Source organism: Pongo pygmaeus, chromosome 12 (assembly GCF_028885625.2).
Source record: "Pongo pygmaeus isolate AG05252 chromosome 12, NHGRI_mPonPyg2-v2.0_pri, whole genome shotgun sequence".
Taxonomy (NCBI): Eukaryota; Metazoa; Chordata; class Mammalia; order Primates; family Hominidae; genus Pongo; species Pongo pygmaeus.
In genome coordinates this window covers 42,299,605-42,319,568 of record NC_072385.2, presented here as the reverse complement: position 1 = coordinate 42,319,568, position 19,964 = coordinate 42,299,605, and the positions used below count along the sequence as shown (strand labels likewise).

At 42.2% G+C, this 19,964-nt stretch overlaps 1 protein-coding gene across 17 annotated transcripts in view; it reads right to left on the bottom strand.

Annotated features, from left to right (window-relative positions):
* The window catches only part of BCL2L11 (BCL2 like 11), a 47,036-nt gene that overhangs the window by 11,617 nt on the left and 15,455 nt on the right, over positions 1 to 19,964 (bottom strand). For 6 of the 17 annotated variants that reach the window (XM_054475670.2, XM_054475675.2, XM_054475677.2 and 3 more), the window contains one exon: positions 6,636 to 6,739. In XM_054475670.2, the coding sequence (XP_054331645.1) occupies positions 6,636 to 6,739 (104 nt within the window). The other 11 variants (XM_063648550.1, XM_054475664.2, XM_063648545.1 and 8 more) reach the window with 6 other exon arrangements.

Here is a 19,964-nt window from a genome sequence, read left to right as displayed (position 1 = left end):
AAGGGATAGAGCAGAAAATGGGCCTCCTGAAGGTTAAGGGTAGAGTCAGGGTTCTAGGTCTGACCCCAAAGTCCCCACACTTCTCTGTGAGTCGTGTTTTCCCACGAGGTCACACTCTGGCTTCAACGAGTAACAGAACGCACTTGTTTGGAAAACCAGCAATCCATAATCCACACAATCCCAGCCACATGTTCTCCCTAAAGTCTGAGGGGAAGAACCAAGGAGCTCATCACCTCTGGCCATTGTACTTCTGGGACGGAAACGGGGTGGTCTAAGACAGGAAAGGAAGGCTCCTAAACCCAAACACTGAGCTGCCTCCTCCAGCTTTAAGGAAAACTCTTGCTGAACCTGAAAACTGTGCCACTGATCAATGGCAGGTACCAATTTATCTAAGCTCCTCATGACTGTTTTTGTTATGAAAACTGACATTCTATCAACTCATGTGAGTGAAGTGTGGGGCAACCTATCATTGCATGAGTTAGGTCTAATTTGAATTTAATATCTGATGTTCAGATTTCCACGACTCTTTTCACAGTCAGTAACAGCAACTTCTTTTACTAAACTCCAACATTCAATTAATGAAGACCTCCAAAGTACGCTGAGAACACGTTTGGGTTTGTGTTTGGTTTGTGCAATTACCAAGCAGGCTAAACTTTAGTCCTTGCCTTTGTACATTATTCACAGAAGAATGACTACCATTTATAAAAACAAGAATGAGATAGCACTGGGGATTTCACTTCTCAAGAAGGAGAGCATATAAGTATTTCAAATTCATACAGAGTACAGGAAAATGCTAATGTAATGACATGTTAAATTCTTTCCATCAAAATCAGTCTGCAAGTCACCTTCTCAACTCTACTTTGTCTGATTCAGGGCTAGATTTTGGTCTACATGCACTTCAATCAATTCATGTCTGCACATGCCCTGGACACAGTAGGAAGTAGGCAGTATAAACAAAAGATCACTGTTTCTTGTGATCAAACAATGAAAGGGTTTTCATTCACTGCTGGCCTCATATGGAGAGCAGCTTCATGTGCTGCTGTCCACTGCAGCCCACCACCAGGACATGCCCAGGTCACAGTTAGCCAAGAGCAGTGTTCCTGCACATGGAGTGACTTGAGCTGGCAACCTGACTGTGAAGAACCTAGAAGCCACAGGAGGTAAACAACTCCAGCTTCAGTATTAGGGGTGATGGAGGGGAAAGAGGGAGGCACGTTGGTTGCAGAATGGGTCCAGTTATTCCAAGAGCAAGCATTTTTACATTCTAAGGGCTTCTGATTGCAGCCCCGGCCCATGGTCAAGACTCTCACCCAAGTAGACATTATCCTTCCAGTACCTCTGGCCCATATCTACAGAGGATCACAATCTACACTTGCTGGCACTGCATCCAGCAGATGAACCGGCACATGCACTCACACAGTTTGGGTGATGAAAGAAACTGGCAACGGCTACTGAAGAACAGTCTGGCTGTCTTGGGCTGACACACTCACTTACCAGGAAGAGAAGGTGCAGGCTGCAGAAATACAAACACTGCACCACTCAGGTAAAGGCAAGCTGCTCACTTTCTCACAAATTCCAAAATAAAGATTTAGCTTCTCAGAGAACTTCTCTTCCCTCCATGCCCACTAACATCCCTATGCTACCTAGCCTTTACCAATAGCCTCCCTACTCTCCACTAACATCCCTATGCTACCTAGCCTTTACCAATAGCCTCCCTACTCTCCACTAAGGAGTCTCACAAGCTTGGAGTCTTTTAAGAGTGCCCTGCACAGCAAACCTGCATAGGAAGAGCTGTGAGGGTCAGTAGTCCTCTGGCCAAAGTTCATTCTGCAACAAATGACTTTTAAGAGCTCCATGACCTTCATAGCCCCTGGGCTTTGTCCCACAACTGGTTCTCCCTGTGCCTGCACTACTGGTGCCTCCCACCAAATCTTTAAGAAACTGAGCATCAAAATAAATATTGAGAGTAACGCATTGTAGCCCATTGAATAAAACAGGAATCCATGAATCCAAGTTGTTATACTAAATAACTATATAAGAGAGAAAGGAAAGCTCTTCGTCCTTTATAAGCTCTGTCCTATGACAAATGGAAAAGTACTAACTTCATAGTGGAAGACACCACCTTGAATCAAAGTGAACCTCATCAGTAACAGGACAAATGGATATCATGTGCCTCTTGCTGTGCCACACTGAGGACACATCACCTCTGGAGTGCTTCCGTCAGAAATGCAAAACCTGAGTCTCATCATGCAGAAATATCAGATAAATCAAATTCAGGGAGTCTGTAAATTACAACTGCCCTGATCCTTCAAAAATGTCACTGTCATAAAAGACGAAGACAGAGGAACTTCCAAATTAACGGAGCCTGAGGTAAGACACATGAATTCAAGGCATGATCCTACATTGGCTCTTGGGCCAGAAAATACATTTTTTCTTTTTTTTTTCCTGAGAAGGGCATTGTTGGGACAAGTGGTAAAATCTGAGTAAGGTCCATAGATCAGATAATAGTTCTGTAACACTATTTGTGAATTTTGATAATTACACTGTGGTTACATAAGGGATTACTCCTATTTTTGGGAAATATACGCTGAAGTATTTTTAGTGTAGGAAAAGCAGTTTCATGTCTGCAGTTTTTTCTGAAATTGTACATGTGTGCAAAGAGGGAAAACATGAAAACAAGTGGGGCAGATATAAAAGGGTGGTTCTTTGTGTCATTCTTGCAACATTTTTGTTAAGTCTGAAATTATTTCCAAATGGTTACCAAAATCCACTGGAGTAGTAAAACTCCGACTGAATAGAGGGGCCAGGCTGTTCAGCCTGGCAGGGTCACCTGGGAATGACACTGCACTGGGAGAGAAGAGGGGACATGCACTGGGACTTTGTGCTCACCTGTGCCTCTCTCACCTCCTCCTTCAAGGATTCAGCCTCCACAGCTCCGTCTCAAACGCTTCCCCACTGCCCTTAAGTGGACTGAATACATGACAACTACACGACAACTTCCTCTATTTCTCTAACTGGAAAAACGGGAAAATATCCTGTCAGGCTTCGCAAGGCTCATGGCAATAAAAGACTAACACTTTAGACAAGGCATTGTAACAGCATTAAGCAAATAAAGACAGTCAACATTTAAAAGGTTAATATCCATCCTAAAGCAGTGCAGTGAGATACACTCGCTTGCCAAGAGAGGATAATTCCCTTGTGAAGACAGCAGGTAATTTGAATTCATTATTTCCCAAAACGACCTCCCATTACCTTCCCAGATTTCTGCCCCCAGTATTTAACAATGGACCATTAAGTGTGATTCCAGACAATGGACTGTTTTTAATCTAACAAGTATCAAGACGGGTGTCTGTGGCTTTGAAGATCGCGGTGTCACTATCCACAGTATTATCCAGTGTTTTGAACTATTTTTTTTTTTTAGATGGAGTTTCGCTCTTGTGGAGGCTGGAGTGCAATGGCGCAATCTCAGTTCACTGCAACCTGCGTCTCCCAGGTTCAAGCAATTCTCCTGCCTCAGCCTCCCGAGTAGCTGGGATTACAGGCGCCCACCACCACGCCCAGCTAATTTTTTGTACTTTTAGTAGAGGCGGGGCTTCACCATCTTGGCCAGGCTGGTCTTGAACTCCTGACCTCTGGTGATCCACCCGCCTCGGCCTCCCAAAGTGCTGGGATTACAGGTGTGAGCCACCGTACCCAGCCTTGTGTTTTGAGCTATTTATAAAATCTGAATATATTTATCTTTGTTTTAGAAAAATTGGGTTATAACCTAGAATCTATCCCCACTCCTTCCCCCTAATATCCCAGCCTACTAACAAAGCTAAAGTCCTTTAATGATTTGTGACTGTATTTTTGCACTGAATTAATTTTAAGATATGCAAAAGAAGATGCACAGTGACAAAACCTTGTAAATACTGCAATCAGACAAATTTATTTTACCAAAAGCATGGGAACAATAGGTTGCATCTTATTGGAAACACAGACATGACCACCTTAAATATATGCTTAAACATTAAACTGTGAAATGACATTGGGAGAAGAGGAGGGGAGGCAGGCTATGAACCTGTTAGGTGCTGCTATCACATCCTCAACAGACAGGCAAGGTAACAAAGACAACCCAGCAGCCTAGGTTTCATTTGCATGTGATTCAAACTATTCCCCACCTTGACAGCCTTCGCAAGAGGATGGCCGGGGACTGGGATGCACTCCAGTCCCCATGCCAGCCTTAGCCCATGTCTTATCACTGACTACTCATGGCAGCCATGGAGGTGCATCCACCAGGTCCATCTGGGCAGGCCCACAGGAAAGCCTTGTGGAGTCATGCATTCATATTGCATGCTTTAAAGAGAAACTTGTATAATATCCTTTAATACATCCAGCTCTGCGGTCAAAATCTCTAACAGAATCCTTGAGAATGTGCAAGCTTATCTCAGTACCCAGAGCTCTTGGCAGCAGGGGGTCACTGTGGGCACCAGGCAAGGCCTACTGCCGCCTCTTTCTCTCAGGCAGCCCCATCTAAGGCAGATCTTGCCCCGAGGGTGTCTACAAAGCCCCTTCCAGACGGGAACAAGACAGGCCCAGGGGATGGTCAGTTCATTGCCTAGGTTCAGAGATGTCTCCATACCCATCAGAAATGATCTGTCCTGTTGGATTCTGGACACAATCCCAGAATCAGGACTTGAGTGTATTCACCTACCCTCTTAAAGGGACTCATGTCCTCCCCACTTTCATCCTGAATACACTGTGGTCCCACTTCTCACCAGTTCTTCCTAGTCAATCGAGACAGCCACTTCCAGTCACACACAGGAACACCAAAATCCCTTTAGGTAAACCAAGGCAGAGGAACTGGAGGGAATGGTTACTTCAGTGACAAGTTATAAAACCAACCAAAGTTCCAAAAAAATTACCATTTCAGATCTAGGCTGGAATGTTCTGTGAGCTGGTTTATGTCAGGTGGAGGATGCCAGGAGTTTTGCCAGCTTAAGACAGCATTTTAAGAAATTCTTAAGTCCATCAATATCACACTTCCCATTTTACAACAGAATCATTACTACAGCACTCTCCTCAAACACCCCCACAGAAAGGTAGGAAGATCCGATGTGTGTTTTCTTGACTCTTAAAGAAATTCCATACTGAAGAACTGACAGTGTCCTTTGCAATGGGAAAATGTCTATTTGTCTAAAAGAAGCCTAAAACACATTGTATAAAGGCAGAAAAATAATAATTCAAAGGTAAAATCCATTTACTTAGCAACAATTAACTAAGCATGACCTCCCCTAGAAGAGAAAACAGATTAAAAAAAACTTTAAGAGGTACTTATATGAAACAACAATGTTCAGAAAAAAAAATAGAGCTAGAAGAGAAGGGGTAAGAATAAATGATATTAACAACTATAACATTTTCCACAAAATAAGAATTAGCATCTTCCTTTTGGATAAATCAACTGAATTAATACCTTTATATGAGGTGTTTAAAACTTTGTGAACAAGTAACCACACTATATCACACATTTGCTAGTGTACCCTTTAGCGGAAGCAGTCACAGGTGTTCCCAATGGTACTAACTCCTGCAGACAAAGTCTACACATTTAAAAATGTCTCCCACGTGGCCAGGCGCAGAGGCTCACGCCTGTAATCCCACCCAGCACTTTGGAAGGCTGAGGCAGGCAGATCACGGAGTCAGGAAATCGAGATCATCCTGGCCAATATGGTGAAACCCCATCTCAACTAAAAATACAAAATTAGCTGGGTGTGGTTGCTGGCGCCTGTAATCCCAGCTACTCAAGAGGCTGAGGCAGAAGAATCACTTGAACCTGGGAGGCGGAGGTTGCAGTGAGCTGGGATTGCGCCACTGCACTTCAGCCTGGTGACAGAGCAAGACTCCGTCTCAAAAACAAACAAACAAAAGTCTCCCATGTGAAAAAGGTGTCCAAATGGTCACCTATATTGCCCCCAGGTAAAAGAAACAAAAAACACCGCTTCTACTAACTATAGAAGATGACATAGGCTAAAATTTTTAAAAAAGAACATAGCTCAAAATAAGTGGCAATTATCTATAATATAAAGTTTTTATAGCCCAAATTACAGGCTATTGATTAGTGGCCTCCTAACACATTTCAACAATTAAATGTCCAAAGACAGCAATGGGCTCTGCAAGGGCAATGGCTCCCTGCTTACTCAGGTCACCCTGCAAATTGCAGGAGAGTCTTTTACATGAGTGCTGGCATCGCTCCCATGCGCTAAGTGACAAAAGATGTTGTTTAAAAATTACCTTTAACTTTGACCTAAAATGCACAAGGGGAGTACAGAAACACACTACATGGATCGAAACCTATGTTAATAATATTTCTAGACTATCTCAAAGTCTATAAATAATCCCTTTTTTAGCATTGTTTTAAAGTCTGTGCTCATAAAATTCCTTTGCTGCCTCCTACTGTATTATTTTATTTAAGTGCCATTACTTAGTCATGAAACAAATGAAAAATGGGAAAGGAGAAACAATGAAAGGTCACAACTAGGCAACAGTATTCATTTCCAGAATTAGCATGTAGTTACAAGAAGTCACTTCGTCTTTTTTAAAAAATATGGTGTGGAAGGGGAGGGTGTGAGCAGAAAAGGGGGTAAAGAAAACATCATTACCCTCCTTGCATAGTAAGCGTTAAACTCGTCTCCGATACGCCGCAACTCTTGGGCGATCCATATCTCCGGGCGCATATCTGCAGGTTCAGCCTGCCTCATGGAAGCTGCATCAGAACAAAACAAAACAAAAATCACATTGTGGTCCATGGATCACTGGGAAAGTTCCAAAGATAAGTCTCTAGAGGCAAGCTCATCTCACACACTCTTTCACATTTCTGGGAGCTCCCTGACTTCAACAACTACAGCCATGTACTGAAGATTAGAGTGGCAGAGTCTTCTACATAACTCTGGTTAAAGAATAAGAGATATAGAATAAAATTTCCTTTTTCAAAACTGGAGATTCAGAATTGCAAGAACTGAAAACATTCCGACCCATTCATACACACTTCCATTTCAAGAAGTTACTCACAAGAAAATGGAAAATACTGCCAAAGAAATATGCTTGAAACATAATTATAACAATTTAGTTTTTCAGTAAAATAATCGTTCTGATCTTATTACAAGGTAAATATTCCTATATAACTTTCAAACATCGTCTAAAAATATGAGGTGAAATGGCTGTCCCATTCAAAGCAAAATAAGCGAAACCCTGAGAAACCTGAATGAGTTGGTTTCTATGGAAGCAGGTACAATGATACAGACAGCCGTCTTCAGAAGGGCTACCCCAGGGCCAAATGAAAGCATAATTGCATGTTTTGTCTCAATATTAATGCAGCCAATCAAGATGAGCTCAAGTCTGTAAACACCACATGGAGAGAAAACATGTTTTTGGGTCTAAGAGCGAAGTCATTTTTGAAAGAAGAAAGAGGGAGGACTGCCCTTTCATTAAGCTGTCACTAACATTCACACCCAGTACATTCATCTGTTTACTAATGAAACCATTAAAAGCCATGTGACAGCCAAAAATGAAGGAGAACAAAAATGTGAGTTGTCAAAAGATCCCATTATGCATTAGGAAGATTATATTCTCCATGTGCCACCAGGAAAGCATTACACTCAGAGGCAAACAGTTCAGTAACGTGTACAGGAAATGAGATAAAATTCTTGGATTTCCACCGCTATTCACGTGTGACTTATGTTAACTTACTGTAAAAATGGGCACACCGTACTCACAATTAAACACACACATTACGTTTTCACCAGAACAAAATAGGTAAAAACCTATGATAATAGGATTTTGCAATAAGAAGGAACATAACTTCCTGTTTTATTTTTGTAAAAGGCCGGTAAAACTGACACTGATTCAGAGCTCTATAAAAACACTTAAAAGTGAACACTTGGAAGAGTTTTTGCCAATTCCTCTAAAATCTCTTGCCTCATCTTCTACTCAAGTGAATTTAACAATAATCCCACAAAGACTGAGGGCCTAAGAGAGGCAGAATATCATACCACCCTGTGGGGGTGGCAGAGGGGTAAGGGGGACACACACTGATCCCCTCCAGAGTTCTCTGCAGTCTGTGAATAAGCCAGAGGGAGGAACTGCTGTAGGAAGCCCTGGTGGAGAAGCACAAAGGCTGATGAAGGGGAAACTTTTAGGATGTCAGGCACGGCCTCTGAATACATCCAATCATACAAAATTTACTTTGACTGTACCTGTGTCACACAAATATTTCTAACAAATCTGTAAAAAGTCTTAAAATTAATTTTTGAACTAAACTGGGAGAAAACAAAATTTCTGGGTAGATGTGATACCAGGTGATGCTGATGTCATAGTTCCTTTTCCTGGGCTTACTGCCCTTTAAAGAGCTACTCTTTTTAAGTGTTCTTTCCCTGATTTAGAAGCTCTTAACAAGTTAGCTCGCCCTCAGGGGAAGAAGAAAAGTGTGTTTTGTTTGGGCACCCACTGCACAAGGGTCTCATGCAATCCTCCTAAAGGAGATGCGCCTACCCATACGCACCAGTGAACGTCCAGCCGGCAAGACACCATCACCCACCTCTCCTGAGCTTCAAACTCCACCTGTTTCTCATTACACATGACTGAGAGAGAAAACTGCCTTCAGCCCCGGAGTCAGAAGTGAAGAAAACACCAATTATCAAAAGGACATCTGTGAATTACAGATTGATGTTTTATAAAGTTGGCAGACTGGTAAAAATTGCAGGCCAAGTTACCCAATACTTAATACATCAATGATATTCACAAATCCACTCAACAAACACAAACACTCACATGCCTGACACTGTTCTAGGAGGTGCTCTGGGTATAGCAACAAAGAAGGCCATGCCCTGCTCCCACGGGGCTTACCTTCTTGTAGATTAACCACTTGATTTCAACTAACTGCTAAATTTCTTTGGGACAAGGAGACATATTTTATACTTTTTATAAGACAAAACAAAAATAATTCCCCGTCAATTTCCCCTAACTCGTAAATAAAGTCCACTGGATTCTCTTTAACACTCTGACTTGTGTCTGTGGTTTAGAAGCTTCCACATGGCTTGTGCTTGGGCTGGCAATTGCAAACACCACCAAATACCATCAAGGGGCAGTCTCTGTCAGAAGCCAACCTATCAAAACTAGCACTTAGTGAATGCATTCAACCTAGCCAGCAGGTAGGAGCTTTTAACAAGTTAGCCAATTTCAACTTACTCATCTTAAGAGATAAATGCCCTGCTGGCTTTGGCAGAAGCAAATAAGCAAATGGCCTGTTTCTTGTATAAAAAGAAAAGTTCAGTAGTTAACATTAATTAGCCTAAATAAATTCATGGATATAAACCCATCCCTAAGCTCTGGCAGGGAGAAATGGAGGGTGTGTGTGTGCGCGTGCGTGTGTGTGTGTGTGTGTATGTATGTGTGTGAGATACAGAAGGCTGTACTCTTTCAAGTCCCTAAGCAACTCTGGTGCAGACAGTTTTCCAACCAGACCCTGGTGGGCAAAAGGTAAGAAACCATGGCAACGCCTTGGAGCCCTGAGATGTATCTTTAGCATTTCAGAGTTAGGAGAGTTGTATTAAACAAAGATAATGGTTTAGAGACTAGGCTTATACTGGAATTGCATACACTGGAATTGGCAATAACTAGATTACTAAGAGCTATCAACTGTACTTAGGTGTAGTTTTAAAAAGTTATTATGGAAATAGATACTATAAATTACATTTTGCAAAAAAGACTGATCTGTAGGGGCTACTCTAACTAGCACCTATCACTATTTTTTTAAAAAACAGTTTTGTTTTTTTGAGAAGCAAATACAGTTATTTCTTGAATTTATAAACCTAAAAGTAATGGCAAATACTCATCCTGCAATAAGACCTAGCCAGTATGCACACAGTGGTACATGGCTATGAAGACTATATGATAAAAACTCTTATTTTGACTATTTTAACCCTATTCCTGTATTTTAAAAGGGTAGTTTTAATCTGTTAGTACAGTGCAACATAAAGTTCAATTATTTCTTAAGTGACAAAATACCTTTTATGGGGATAGAGAAAGCCTCTCTTTAACTTCATCACTAATTTAATGTTAGTGAGTCTCAGACCACATGACATCAACCAGAACAACTGAATGGGGTCTGTAAGCCCCACAGTGGCACCAATCAGCACGAGAATTAAGTTTTTTTATTCCTTTAGCATCAGTTTGCTTTGCCACCACGATGGCAAAGGGATCCACCAGTATGGTCTTCCAAAAGCGTGCCTGGAGCCCATGGGGTTTGGGATACAGAAATCTCCAAACACACGCTGCTCCACCCTCACTCCTGTAATCTTACCTGGATACTCAACCCAATTCCTCCCATCCTAACATACTCGAGCTATCAAAAAGATAACTTTAGGTTGACATTTCTAGTTTATAAGAAAAGTAAGAACCAAGCATAAATATTTTATTTTGCTATCTGCAATGTGTCTGACCGCCGTAAATGTTGATACCTGGTCTATAAAATGGCTTTATTTGAAATGAAAGCTCTTACTCTGTAGGGAGATCAAATTTTTAACTTGGCAATTTTATGTGAACATAAAAAATTCTTCAAAGTGGAAATTCTGATGAGCTGCATTTTTACCCACAGAAAATGTAGTTTCAGCATTTATGAAAGCACTTCACTCCATAAACCTGCCACTACATTTTTTTTTTAAAGCACAATAAAATATAAACTGCTCTTGAGGTAAAGCGACTCCAAAGCTGTAATCTGCAGCAAAAGCTCCAATCCTGCAAGTAGCAGACTCAGGCAGAGGTGACTTCCTAGGTAGATCCATGTTTTCTTTCTCTTTACTTGTTACAAAAAAAAAAAAAAAAAAAAAGCCACTAATCAAAACTTTTATAATGCAATGTATCAGATACAAGCAATTTTTGCCAAAAGTGTGTCCACTGAATCTTCAAACTTCTTAGAAATCATTTTTTGAAGTCCAGAACTTACTGGTACATTATTTCCTATGGGAAAATACCATGAAATATTCTTAACCCATTTTTGGAGGAGTGTGGAGGGCATTTTCCAACACCAAGGAACTTTAGTCCTACTCAAAGATGCATGTTTCTTAACAAACTATTCTGGCTCAGCAACAGACTATTTTTAAACTCAAAGTAATTTAAAATCTTAAAAGTTCAACAACTGAAAAATTAATACCATGGTTAAGTGGTTGATAGTGAAATCAGGCTGAGGCTTTCACAAAGGACTTTCTGTAGCGCCAGCAGCCACGGCAGGAAACTTTTTTTTTTTTTTTTAAAGAGAGATTGTCAATCCATAATGAGCTCAGTATCAGTCAGGCTAAACCTTCTGATTTCTCTTTAATGTCCAAGAGCTTCTAACCCAAGAGCCTCTACCCCAGTGCTCCAAGGAAATGAAGTCACATCATGACATTCTCTCTCCAAAACCCAGTTGTTCTCTGTGATGATGCCATAAAGTGACATCTAATGACTCAGGTGTGTGTACTGGGTGGCAGGGACATGTCACACACAAGCTTTCTCAACTGCAGCCTCAGTCTGGGAACGAGGTTGGTGCGACCCTCATTTCCGAGGGGCAGCTGCTGTTTTAGTTCCCATCTTATCATTACTGGAGTTTCAAGTGTAGTACCAGAAACCAAATTAAAATTCACAGGAACGCTTCACTCCGTACTGTTTTCAGATGTTCAGATATCTACAAACACTCAAGTAGAATCAAGATTAGATTTTCAAGTAATCAGCGTGAATTAAGCTTTGAATCGATATTCAACTCAGAACTGAGAGAGGATTTTACACACATAATAGAACAAACTTAGCCAAAAAGTGCACATTCTGTCTGGCACTTGCGGGAAACAGCCAGGCATAGCCAGGGACTGCGGGGCTGTGAGGAGAAAGAAGGCCTGTCCTTCAGACATTGCAGGGCTGTCTACCTTTGCTCTCCAGAGAGATTCTGCTTTAACCACCAAAAGCAATAAAGGATCCTGTAAAGGGCCATTTCTTTGTGGATTCTGAAACCAGCTTTAAACCAATTCCAAGAGATACTCCGAAAATGTTTAGGGGAGACACTGCCTCTGTCTGCAGGTGGGCTCTCTGAAGCTGACATTCATTTAGAGAAAGAAAAATTCCAGGATGTTTATTCAACTCTGTAAGTCTCCTTCTTTAAATATCTTCAGAAATATCTTTCTAAATTCAGAGTTATCCAAAGCTTACAAGAGGAGGGAAGCAACAGACCAGCCCACTAATGTTTCCTTATAAAACTTACCTGGGTGATAGAGCTGTTTCTAGTCCCAGTTAGCTATAAGGCAAAGGAGAGCAACTGCCATCAGTGTTTGCGGTAAATGCTATCAGAATCACGTTTGAAATCCTCAACTCTGATGGTTCTCAGAAATAAAATAAGCAAGTAACCAACGACACACACACACCTCCCTCCAGGTCTATTTCTCACTTGTATCATTTTATTTTTTGGCAATCCCAATCAATTCCGCTGAGCCACTGGATGAAAATAAAAGCTATGAGAAATAAAGTGTCAGCATTAGTACTCAAAGATTCCTCAGTCTGTCTCCCTGGAACACATTTGTGTCAAAAGCCTGGGCAGTCACATGAATTCAAGACAGTGCTTCAAAAACAGCTGCTAGGATAAAATACTATCAATAATAAAGTTTATGAGATGAGGCCAGTGTTTTCATACTTACTCTTTCAACGTGCACTGCCCATTGCCTTTATGGGGCCATGGTCAAAAGAAACAGCTTTCATCAATTTCCAGCCTGACCATTTGGAAACTGCCAGTAAACCAAGGCTGTGAAGTTGGACAGAAGTCTGGAAACTAGTGTTCATGAGATTTTTTCCCTCTTTCACTATTATCTGTCCCTTATATAAAAATACAAGTCTAAAGACATGAAGATTAATGTGTTATGCCTTTTTACTCATTTCTCATTCAACATCAGAAGAACTAATTATCCATGTCACCAGAGCTGTCCCCGACACACATATTAACATATTTACTAGCAGCTGGGGACAAGCCAGGAGCAAACCCAGACTGAGCTGCGATCCCTATACTCAAGGACATCCCCAGCTGAGTCATGACAGAAGCCCAGCATCTTGCACCATGTGGGAGACCTGGGCAGGAGCCCTCTAAGACTCCCAGCCTGTGTGCCCGCTTCCTGGGACAGATGCACATTTCCTAAGGCACTGCTGTCCTCGCTGAAGAACAGAGTGCTACGAAGTTATTTCTCGTAGGGAACTGAAATGTTCCCTTCTAAGCCCCACCTCAATCTTGATTCTGCCCCGGGACTATAAAGGAAATCTATGATCCCTCTCAATCATCACCCCACTTTTTGTCAGTGAACCTATGCCAAATCTGGTCCTAAACCAGTTCTTTCCATGTGCCTTGTATGACATCCCCTGGGAAGCCCCTTGACCACCTGGCCCGCCTTGGTGTGCTCCTGAAATCGCTGCTCTGAATAGTGTGTGACAGTGTTCTGCCCCTGGTGTTCTGCCAGTGTTCTGCTGGGGAAGGACACAGGACATTGAATACTGCTACTGCTCCTTAGTTTTTCTACACCAACCTTCATCCTAGTAAGTCTCTGGGACAGCCACAGCTCCATTTCTATAGCTTTAGATTACTTTCAGATTAAAAGTGTCTGACCTGTGCCATTTTATTCTGAAAAACAAAAAAAATCCCAAAACTAAGGACAGCTAAAAGAAAACCAACCCTGAAATTACTTTAGTGCAAAGACACAAACCCCTATATTTCTTCTACTGACAAGGTAAACTACCCAATTTATTTCCCCATAAGAAGAAAAATGCTTTAGAGACCTTTTAAAAGTAAAGATAAAATTCTATATACATTGGTTCACTTAAGACCATTCCTTAGAATTAAAATGCTTAATTTGAAGTTACTGTAAGTTGTTTCTAGCCAAAAAACCAGATCTGGGCAAGAGGGGAGGGAGATGAGAATTTAAACTAAAAATATAAGAATTTCTGATGACAAAATCAGTGCGGCTTCCTCTATGAAATTTAAAACCAGTAGCAGGAAACTGGTAATTAACATCTTTTCTCCTAAACTCACATTAAGGTCTTAAGTATTACTGTTTTCATCTCCATGATAAGAAAGACCAAGACACAGGTCAAAAATAAGAGCAAAAACAGAATCCTAAAAAGCTACACCTTAAATAGTTTTTAAAATAAAAATGGAAAAAGCCTATAATATACACGGTTAAAACTTACAATGGTGATATACAAAGTGAAGCACAATTTAACACAGATATGATTATTGATAACACACTGTAGGGCTGAGACATAATGAAAGCTTCTCACTTAAAAGTCACAAAAGGCAGCTGCTTCTTTTTATCCCATTTTGAATAAAAAGAAAAACTTTTCACCTTGATTTTGCTAACCACTCGAGTGGCCACTGAACTTCCCTATGAAGGGCAATTCTGAGGGAGGATCCAGCAGCCTCATCTGTAAGCCATAAAAATGTTGTATAAATAAATTGTGCCATGTCTTCCCAGAGAGATGACTTGTTTTGTCACAGAAGGAAAAGAACAGGAGGTAGAGTCTTCATTAGCACAAGTGCAAGTTAAGGATGTAAAGAATTCTGTGCTGAAAGACTGTGTTCTGGTGCTTTTGAAGGTCTTCCATGTGTTTAGGTTCACACATTCCTCCTCCTCCTCCTCCCCGATGCCCCCACTTTCCAGGGCAGACACGGCTGCTGCCCAGTGAGTGTGTATCCTAGATGAGAAACACACTGTGGGATACAGATAGAATTGGGATTGTTCTGGCCGGGTGCAGTGGCTCACGCCTGTAATCCTAGCACTTTGGGAGGCTGAGGCAGGCACATCACTTGAGGTCAGGAGTTCGAGACCAGCCTGGCCAACATGGTGAAAACCTGTCTCTACTAAAAAAATACAAAAATTCACCAGGCGTGGTGGCACCTGCTTGTAATCCCAGCTACTCAGGAGGCTGAGGCAGGAGAATCGCATGAACCTGGGAGGCGGAGATTGCAGTGAGCTGAGATGGCACAATTGCCATCCTGGCACTCCAGCCTGGGTGACAAGAGCGAAACTCCGTCTCAAAAAAAAAAAAAACCACAAAAAAAACCACAAGAATTGGGATTGTTCTAACTCAATGTAGGCCAGTTCCCCACAGGCACCAACTCCCTACACTGCGGAAGGGCCATGGCCCTAACACTGAGATTTCCAGGCAGGCTGAGGCATTTGCCCCAGGGTTGTTAATAGGCCTATGGGAGGACCAAGGCTGGGCTGGGTCACCTGCTGGAACCTCCCACTCCACAACTCATACTAGAGGAGCAGAGGAACACAAAGATGAGTCAACACCTCGTACAGCGTATGCCAGGCTTTCTTTGCCGAGGACAGAGTTCTAAGCTTCAAATGAGCACCCTGGTGAAATCCAAGTGAAAAGAGAAGGAACTGCTGGCACTCATATATTGCATTAAACGCTAATGAGAGTCTCTTTAAATCAACAAATATTGCACTCCTGCTATGTATCAAACTTTTTCTTAAGTTGGTAAGTTGTTTTGACTAATTTAGTAGAATCTATGATCAAGTATCAGTAAAAATGAGGTGTAAACTCACACATATACTAACATTGTAGCTATTCAGAATTCACTATAGACTACTTCAGGTTAATGCCTTTCTCAAGGGACCAAATAACAGACAAATCAACAAGAAAATACACTTTTAGTCTTTTCTCCACCACACATCCCACAGAAAAGTAACTCACTCAACAAATCAGGTTATCGAGCTTGGCTCACCTCAGACACCTTTGCAGATGCACATGCCTAAGAGAAAATCAGATTCCATCCACTTAAGCTGCCTTCTTTAAAAAAAGTATCAAACCACTCCGTAAGTCTTCTATAAACTGCTAATAGTAAAATGTTTTAGGAACTGGAATGGGAAGCATGTTATGACCCAGGAATACAATATATTTTTGGGGGAAAAGGCCCCAAGGTATTTCAAGTAGCTGAAATTCTTACATTGAACATGTTTCCATTTAACACACACACTCTTACCAGCTTGAAATGACTTTTTTTTTTCTTTTTATTTTAGCTTCAAAACCATCTCACTCCTAAGAAAGGGAAGTCCAAACTAAACCAAGCATTATGTACTGTGCAGAGGGCAGTCTGCCAGCACCAAAGACCCAAGTTCAACCCGGGGCTCCAACACTAAGCACAGCCCAGACTCATGTCCAAATCCCCAAGTTCGGTTTCCTCACTCTGAAAGCAATGTCAAGTCCCCAGTGCAAGGTTTACAGACACAGCACTTGCAGTCAACTGGCTAGCAATGACTGTAAGCGCAAGATGTGTGACTGAAAGAGAGACACGCTCCATGGGAAGCCCTCACTCCTGCCTCGTGGTCCACACAGAAAGGCAGAACAGGAGGAGAGCTGTATGCCAGCAGCCCTGTCTCAGGGCTATTTCTTGCCACACCTGTCTTGGCAAACCACAACTCTACTCACGAATCATGTGGATCTAGTCCAAGGCAGAGAAGAGAAAATACAAAGCACATTTTGGTTTCCCAGAGGACACTGGGAGACAAATTCATTCTAAGCAAATACTTAAAACCACGAAGGCCTGGCCTCTTACAAACGGGTTAAACCGGGTACACGTTGTTTATACTGACTGTTTACTTCCGCTACCTCATAGTGTGTGAAAAAAGGTTACCAAGAAGAAGGATCCATAACTCATTCACTTAGAAATACCAAAATTTTGATTATCAATGGCAAATAGTCTGTCTAAATTGTCTTCTCACTAAAGGAGTTTAATTACCTCAGGGAAAAGAAGGAAAAAGCAGTTGTAGAAGTCTTGACTTCATTCACACAATGAACACTCCTAATGTTAAAGGAACGAGCAACCAATGTATCCCTTATTTTGGGAAAAAGTACGTAAGTTTGGATTGCAAGAAAAAGTACTTGAGTCTATGTCTCATGTCTCAAGACACATTTTGAATTGTAGTCAAGTTTCTGCCAAATCAAATGGGCCGTCTCCAGCAGGTGTCCCCAACTCACCCCTAATTCAGACAGAGCTGGGGTGGGGCAGGTTTCCAGATGTCTCTCCATGATTTACTGGAGAAGCTGAGGTTCTTCTCAGGTGACGTGCGGTTCACTGGCAGGTTAGGGGTGATTCAGACCTCCTCTTCCCACCCCCTCCAGGCCAGTTTCTAGAAAAGATATTCTTTTTTGCTTGCTTGTTTGTTCTGGGACCCAGGGGATTAGAATTATAGTAGCATTTCCAGATGAATTCACTCCCCTAGGAGTTTCCTATACTCCTGGAACGACAGCTCCTTTCCACGAAAAGCAGTAGAGGGCACTTCATTACAGTCGTGCTCACTAACCTGCCAGGGCTGAGGGCTCATTGAGGGGCAAGGAAAGATTCCTGTGCGAGTTTCTACCAGGGGCTTTCTGTCGATTTGCTTATGGAAAAACTCCCCATGACCCTCAGAGGTGAGCACTATGTCCTCACTTGATGGCTGGGGAAGCTAAAGCTCAGACAGACTCACTGCTCCGCCCAGGTTCCATGGAGGGCAGGAAGGACCCGACTCAAAACCTGCTCCAGACCGAAGAGCAGCCTGTGGGGGAGACAGCTACCAAGAGCAACCTGCCAACATCAAATCCATCCATGATCCTGCCCAATGGAGATGTTCCCTGAGAGATTACTCACTTTGCAAAAAATAAAAAGGCAGACCCCAAAAGAGTAAATTAGGGGGCTAATGTTCACCCGGAGTACTTTCGGTGATGGTCCTGATGGGACCAAAGCTTGATCAGCCCGGACAAAATCTCTACCAATGCAAAAGACACAACGGTTAACACTGAATCACACAAACAAGGTATGCATGCCCAGTGACAGGCTGCTGGGAATGCCAAAAACAAAGATGAAAATTATAAAGAGCAAAAGTTTTAGTAAATATTATCTATTAAATTTGTTCCGATTATAAACATAATACTAGTTATGACAATTGTGTACATACACAAAGGCACACAGAAAAGACCACCTGTGGCCAGGAGCAGTGGCTCACATCTGTAATCCCAGCACTTTGGGAGGCTGAGGCGGGCGGACCACTTGAGGTCAGGAGTTCGAGACCAGCCTGACCAACATAGTGAAACCCTGTCTCTACCAAAAATACAAAAATTAGCCAGGCATGGTGGTGGGTGCCTGTAATCCCAGCTACTCAGAAGGCTGAGGCAGGACAATCACTTGAACCTGGGAGGTGGAGGGTGCAGTGAGCTGAGATCATGGCACTGCATTCCAGCCTGGGTGACAGCGAGACTCCATCTCAAATCTCAAAAAAAAAAAAAAAAAAAAAAAAGAAAGAGAGAAAGAAAAAAGGGAGAAAAGACCACCTGTAATCAGAATACAACAATACCCACTACTGACAGTTTAATGTATTCTTATATTTTTGATATGCCAATGAGCTTCTTTAATACTAAACTAGACTATCACAAATAATCTTGCAGCTTTTTAAAACTTAACATCAGGCCAGCAGGCGTTTCCCCTATGCCTATGCCATTATTCTTTCTACCATGAAGACAGCACCATTCCGCCAAAAAAAGCGCAGAATAATGCAGATTCTCCCCTCCCATTAGAGGACCAAGGACAGTCGTTTGGCTGTATAAACAACGCTGTGATGAACCCCCTTGCATATATGTTTCTGCTAGCATTTCCTGAAAAAAAAAAAAAAAAAAGGTGGGGAGGAGTGTTACGTCTTCTGCTCTGTGCCTGCAGTGCAGGGTCTGAGAGGTGTGGGTGGCACAGAGCTTACAGCCAGCACAGGACCAAGCCTGTGAGGTCTCCAAGGACAGGTGTGATGAGACTTGCAGAGAAGGAAAGCAGTCTGAGGTCAGATGCCCCAGCACAAGTCTCAGCCATTGACAGAACAGGGACCAGAAGTGGATTAGGCTAGAAATGTCATCACATGAGGAATACACCGAGAGACTGAGGCTGGCCTAACAAAGAAGGAATGGAGACAACTTAATTCTGGTGCGGGAGGTGGAGATAGGCAGGGAGATGTGGTGGTTCATAGCGAGTCCTGTGACAGGCAGGATGACCACAGACATGGGGTGTGTGGAGACTGGGCCAATGATCAGATTTAATGGTTTTAAAGTCAGTCAAGCAGCAAGGCATCAGAATGTATAGCATTCAACTGGCAATTAGGTGTGTATCTCTAAACCTACCACAAGTACTCTAAATATAAAACAAGTCAGAATCTTCAGTAAGAAGTCCCCCCTAAGGCATATAAAATCAGAATTGGATTACCCAGACATTTTCAGGAGTGATGTTTGAAAGCAGCACAGAGCATGCCCTATGGTCACACCATGAGAGTCACACACAGTGGAGTTACAGCAATAGATATTACAGTTATCATCTGAAAAAGGTGGCCTGGATCATGGCTAAATCTCTTTCCATCACTGTAAGTCTGTTATTCCACATAGAGAGTAAAAAGGAGTGAAAGAAGTAACTTCTACAATTCAGAGTAGTCTTTGCAGCCAGAGCCAATTGATACTGCTATGGTATAAATGTTACATCCCCCCAAAACTCTCGCCGAAACCTAACCTTGAAAGTGATGGGTGTTAGGAGGTGGGGCCATTAGAATGGGATTAGTGCTCTCACAAAAGAGACCCCAGAGAAACCCTCACATTTTCTATCACTCGAGGACACAGCTCGAAGGTGCCATCTAAGTGGCCCTCACCACACACCAAACCTGCTTTTGTCTTGTACTTATCACCCTCCAGAATTTTAAGAAATAAACTTCTGTTGTTTATAAGCCACCCAGTTTCAGGTATTCCATTATAGCAGCTCAAAGGGACTAAGACAAATAGCCTCCATAAACACTTAAAGGAAGCTGCAGATCTCTAGTTCCACTAAGGTGGAGGAGCCATCTCCCCAGGTCCTTCCTCTCCCAACTGAAAACCCGAGACAGAACCTCAGACAACCCTAGACAGAACACAGCAAG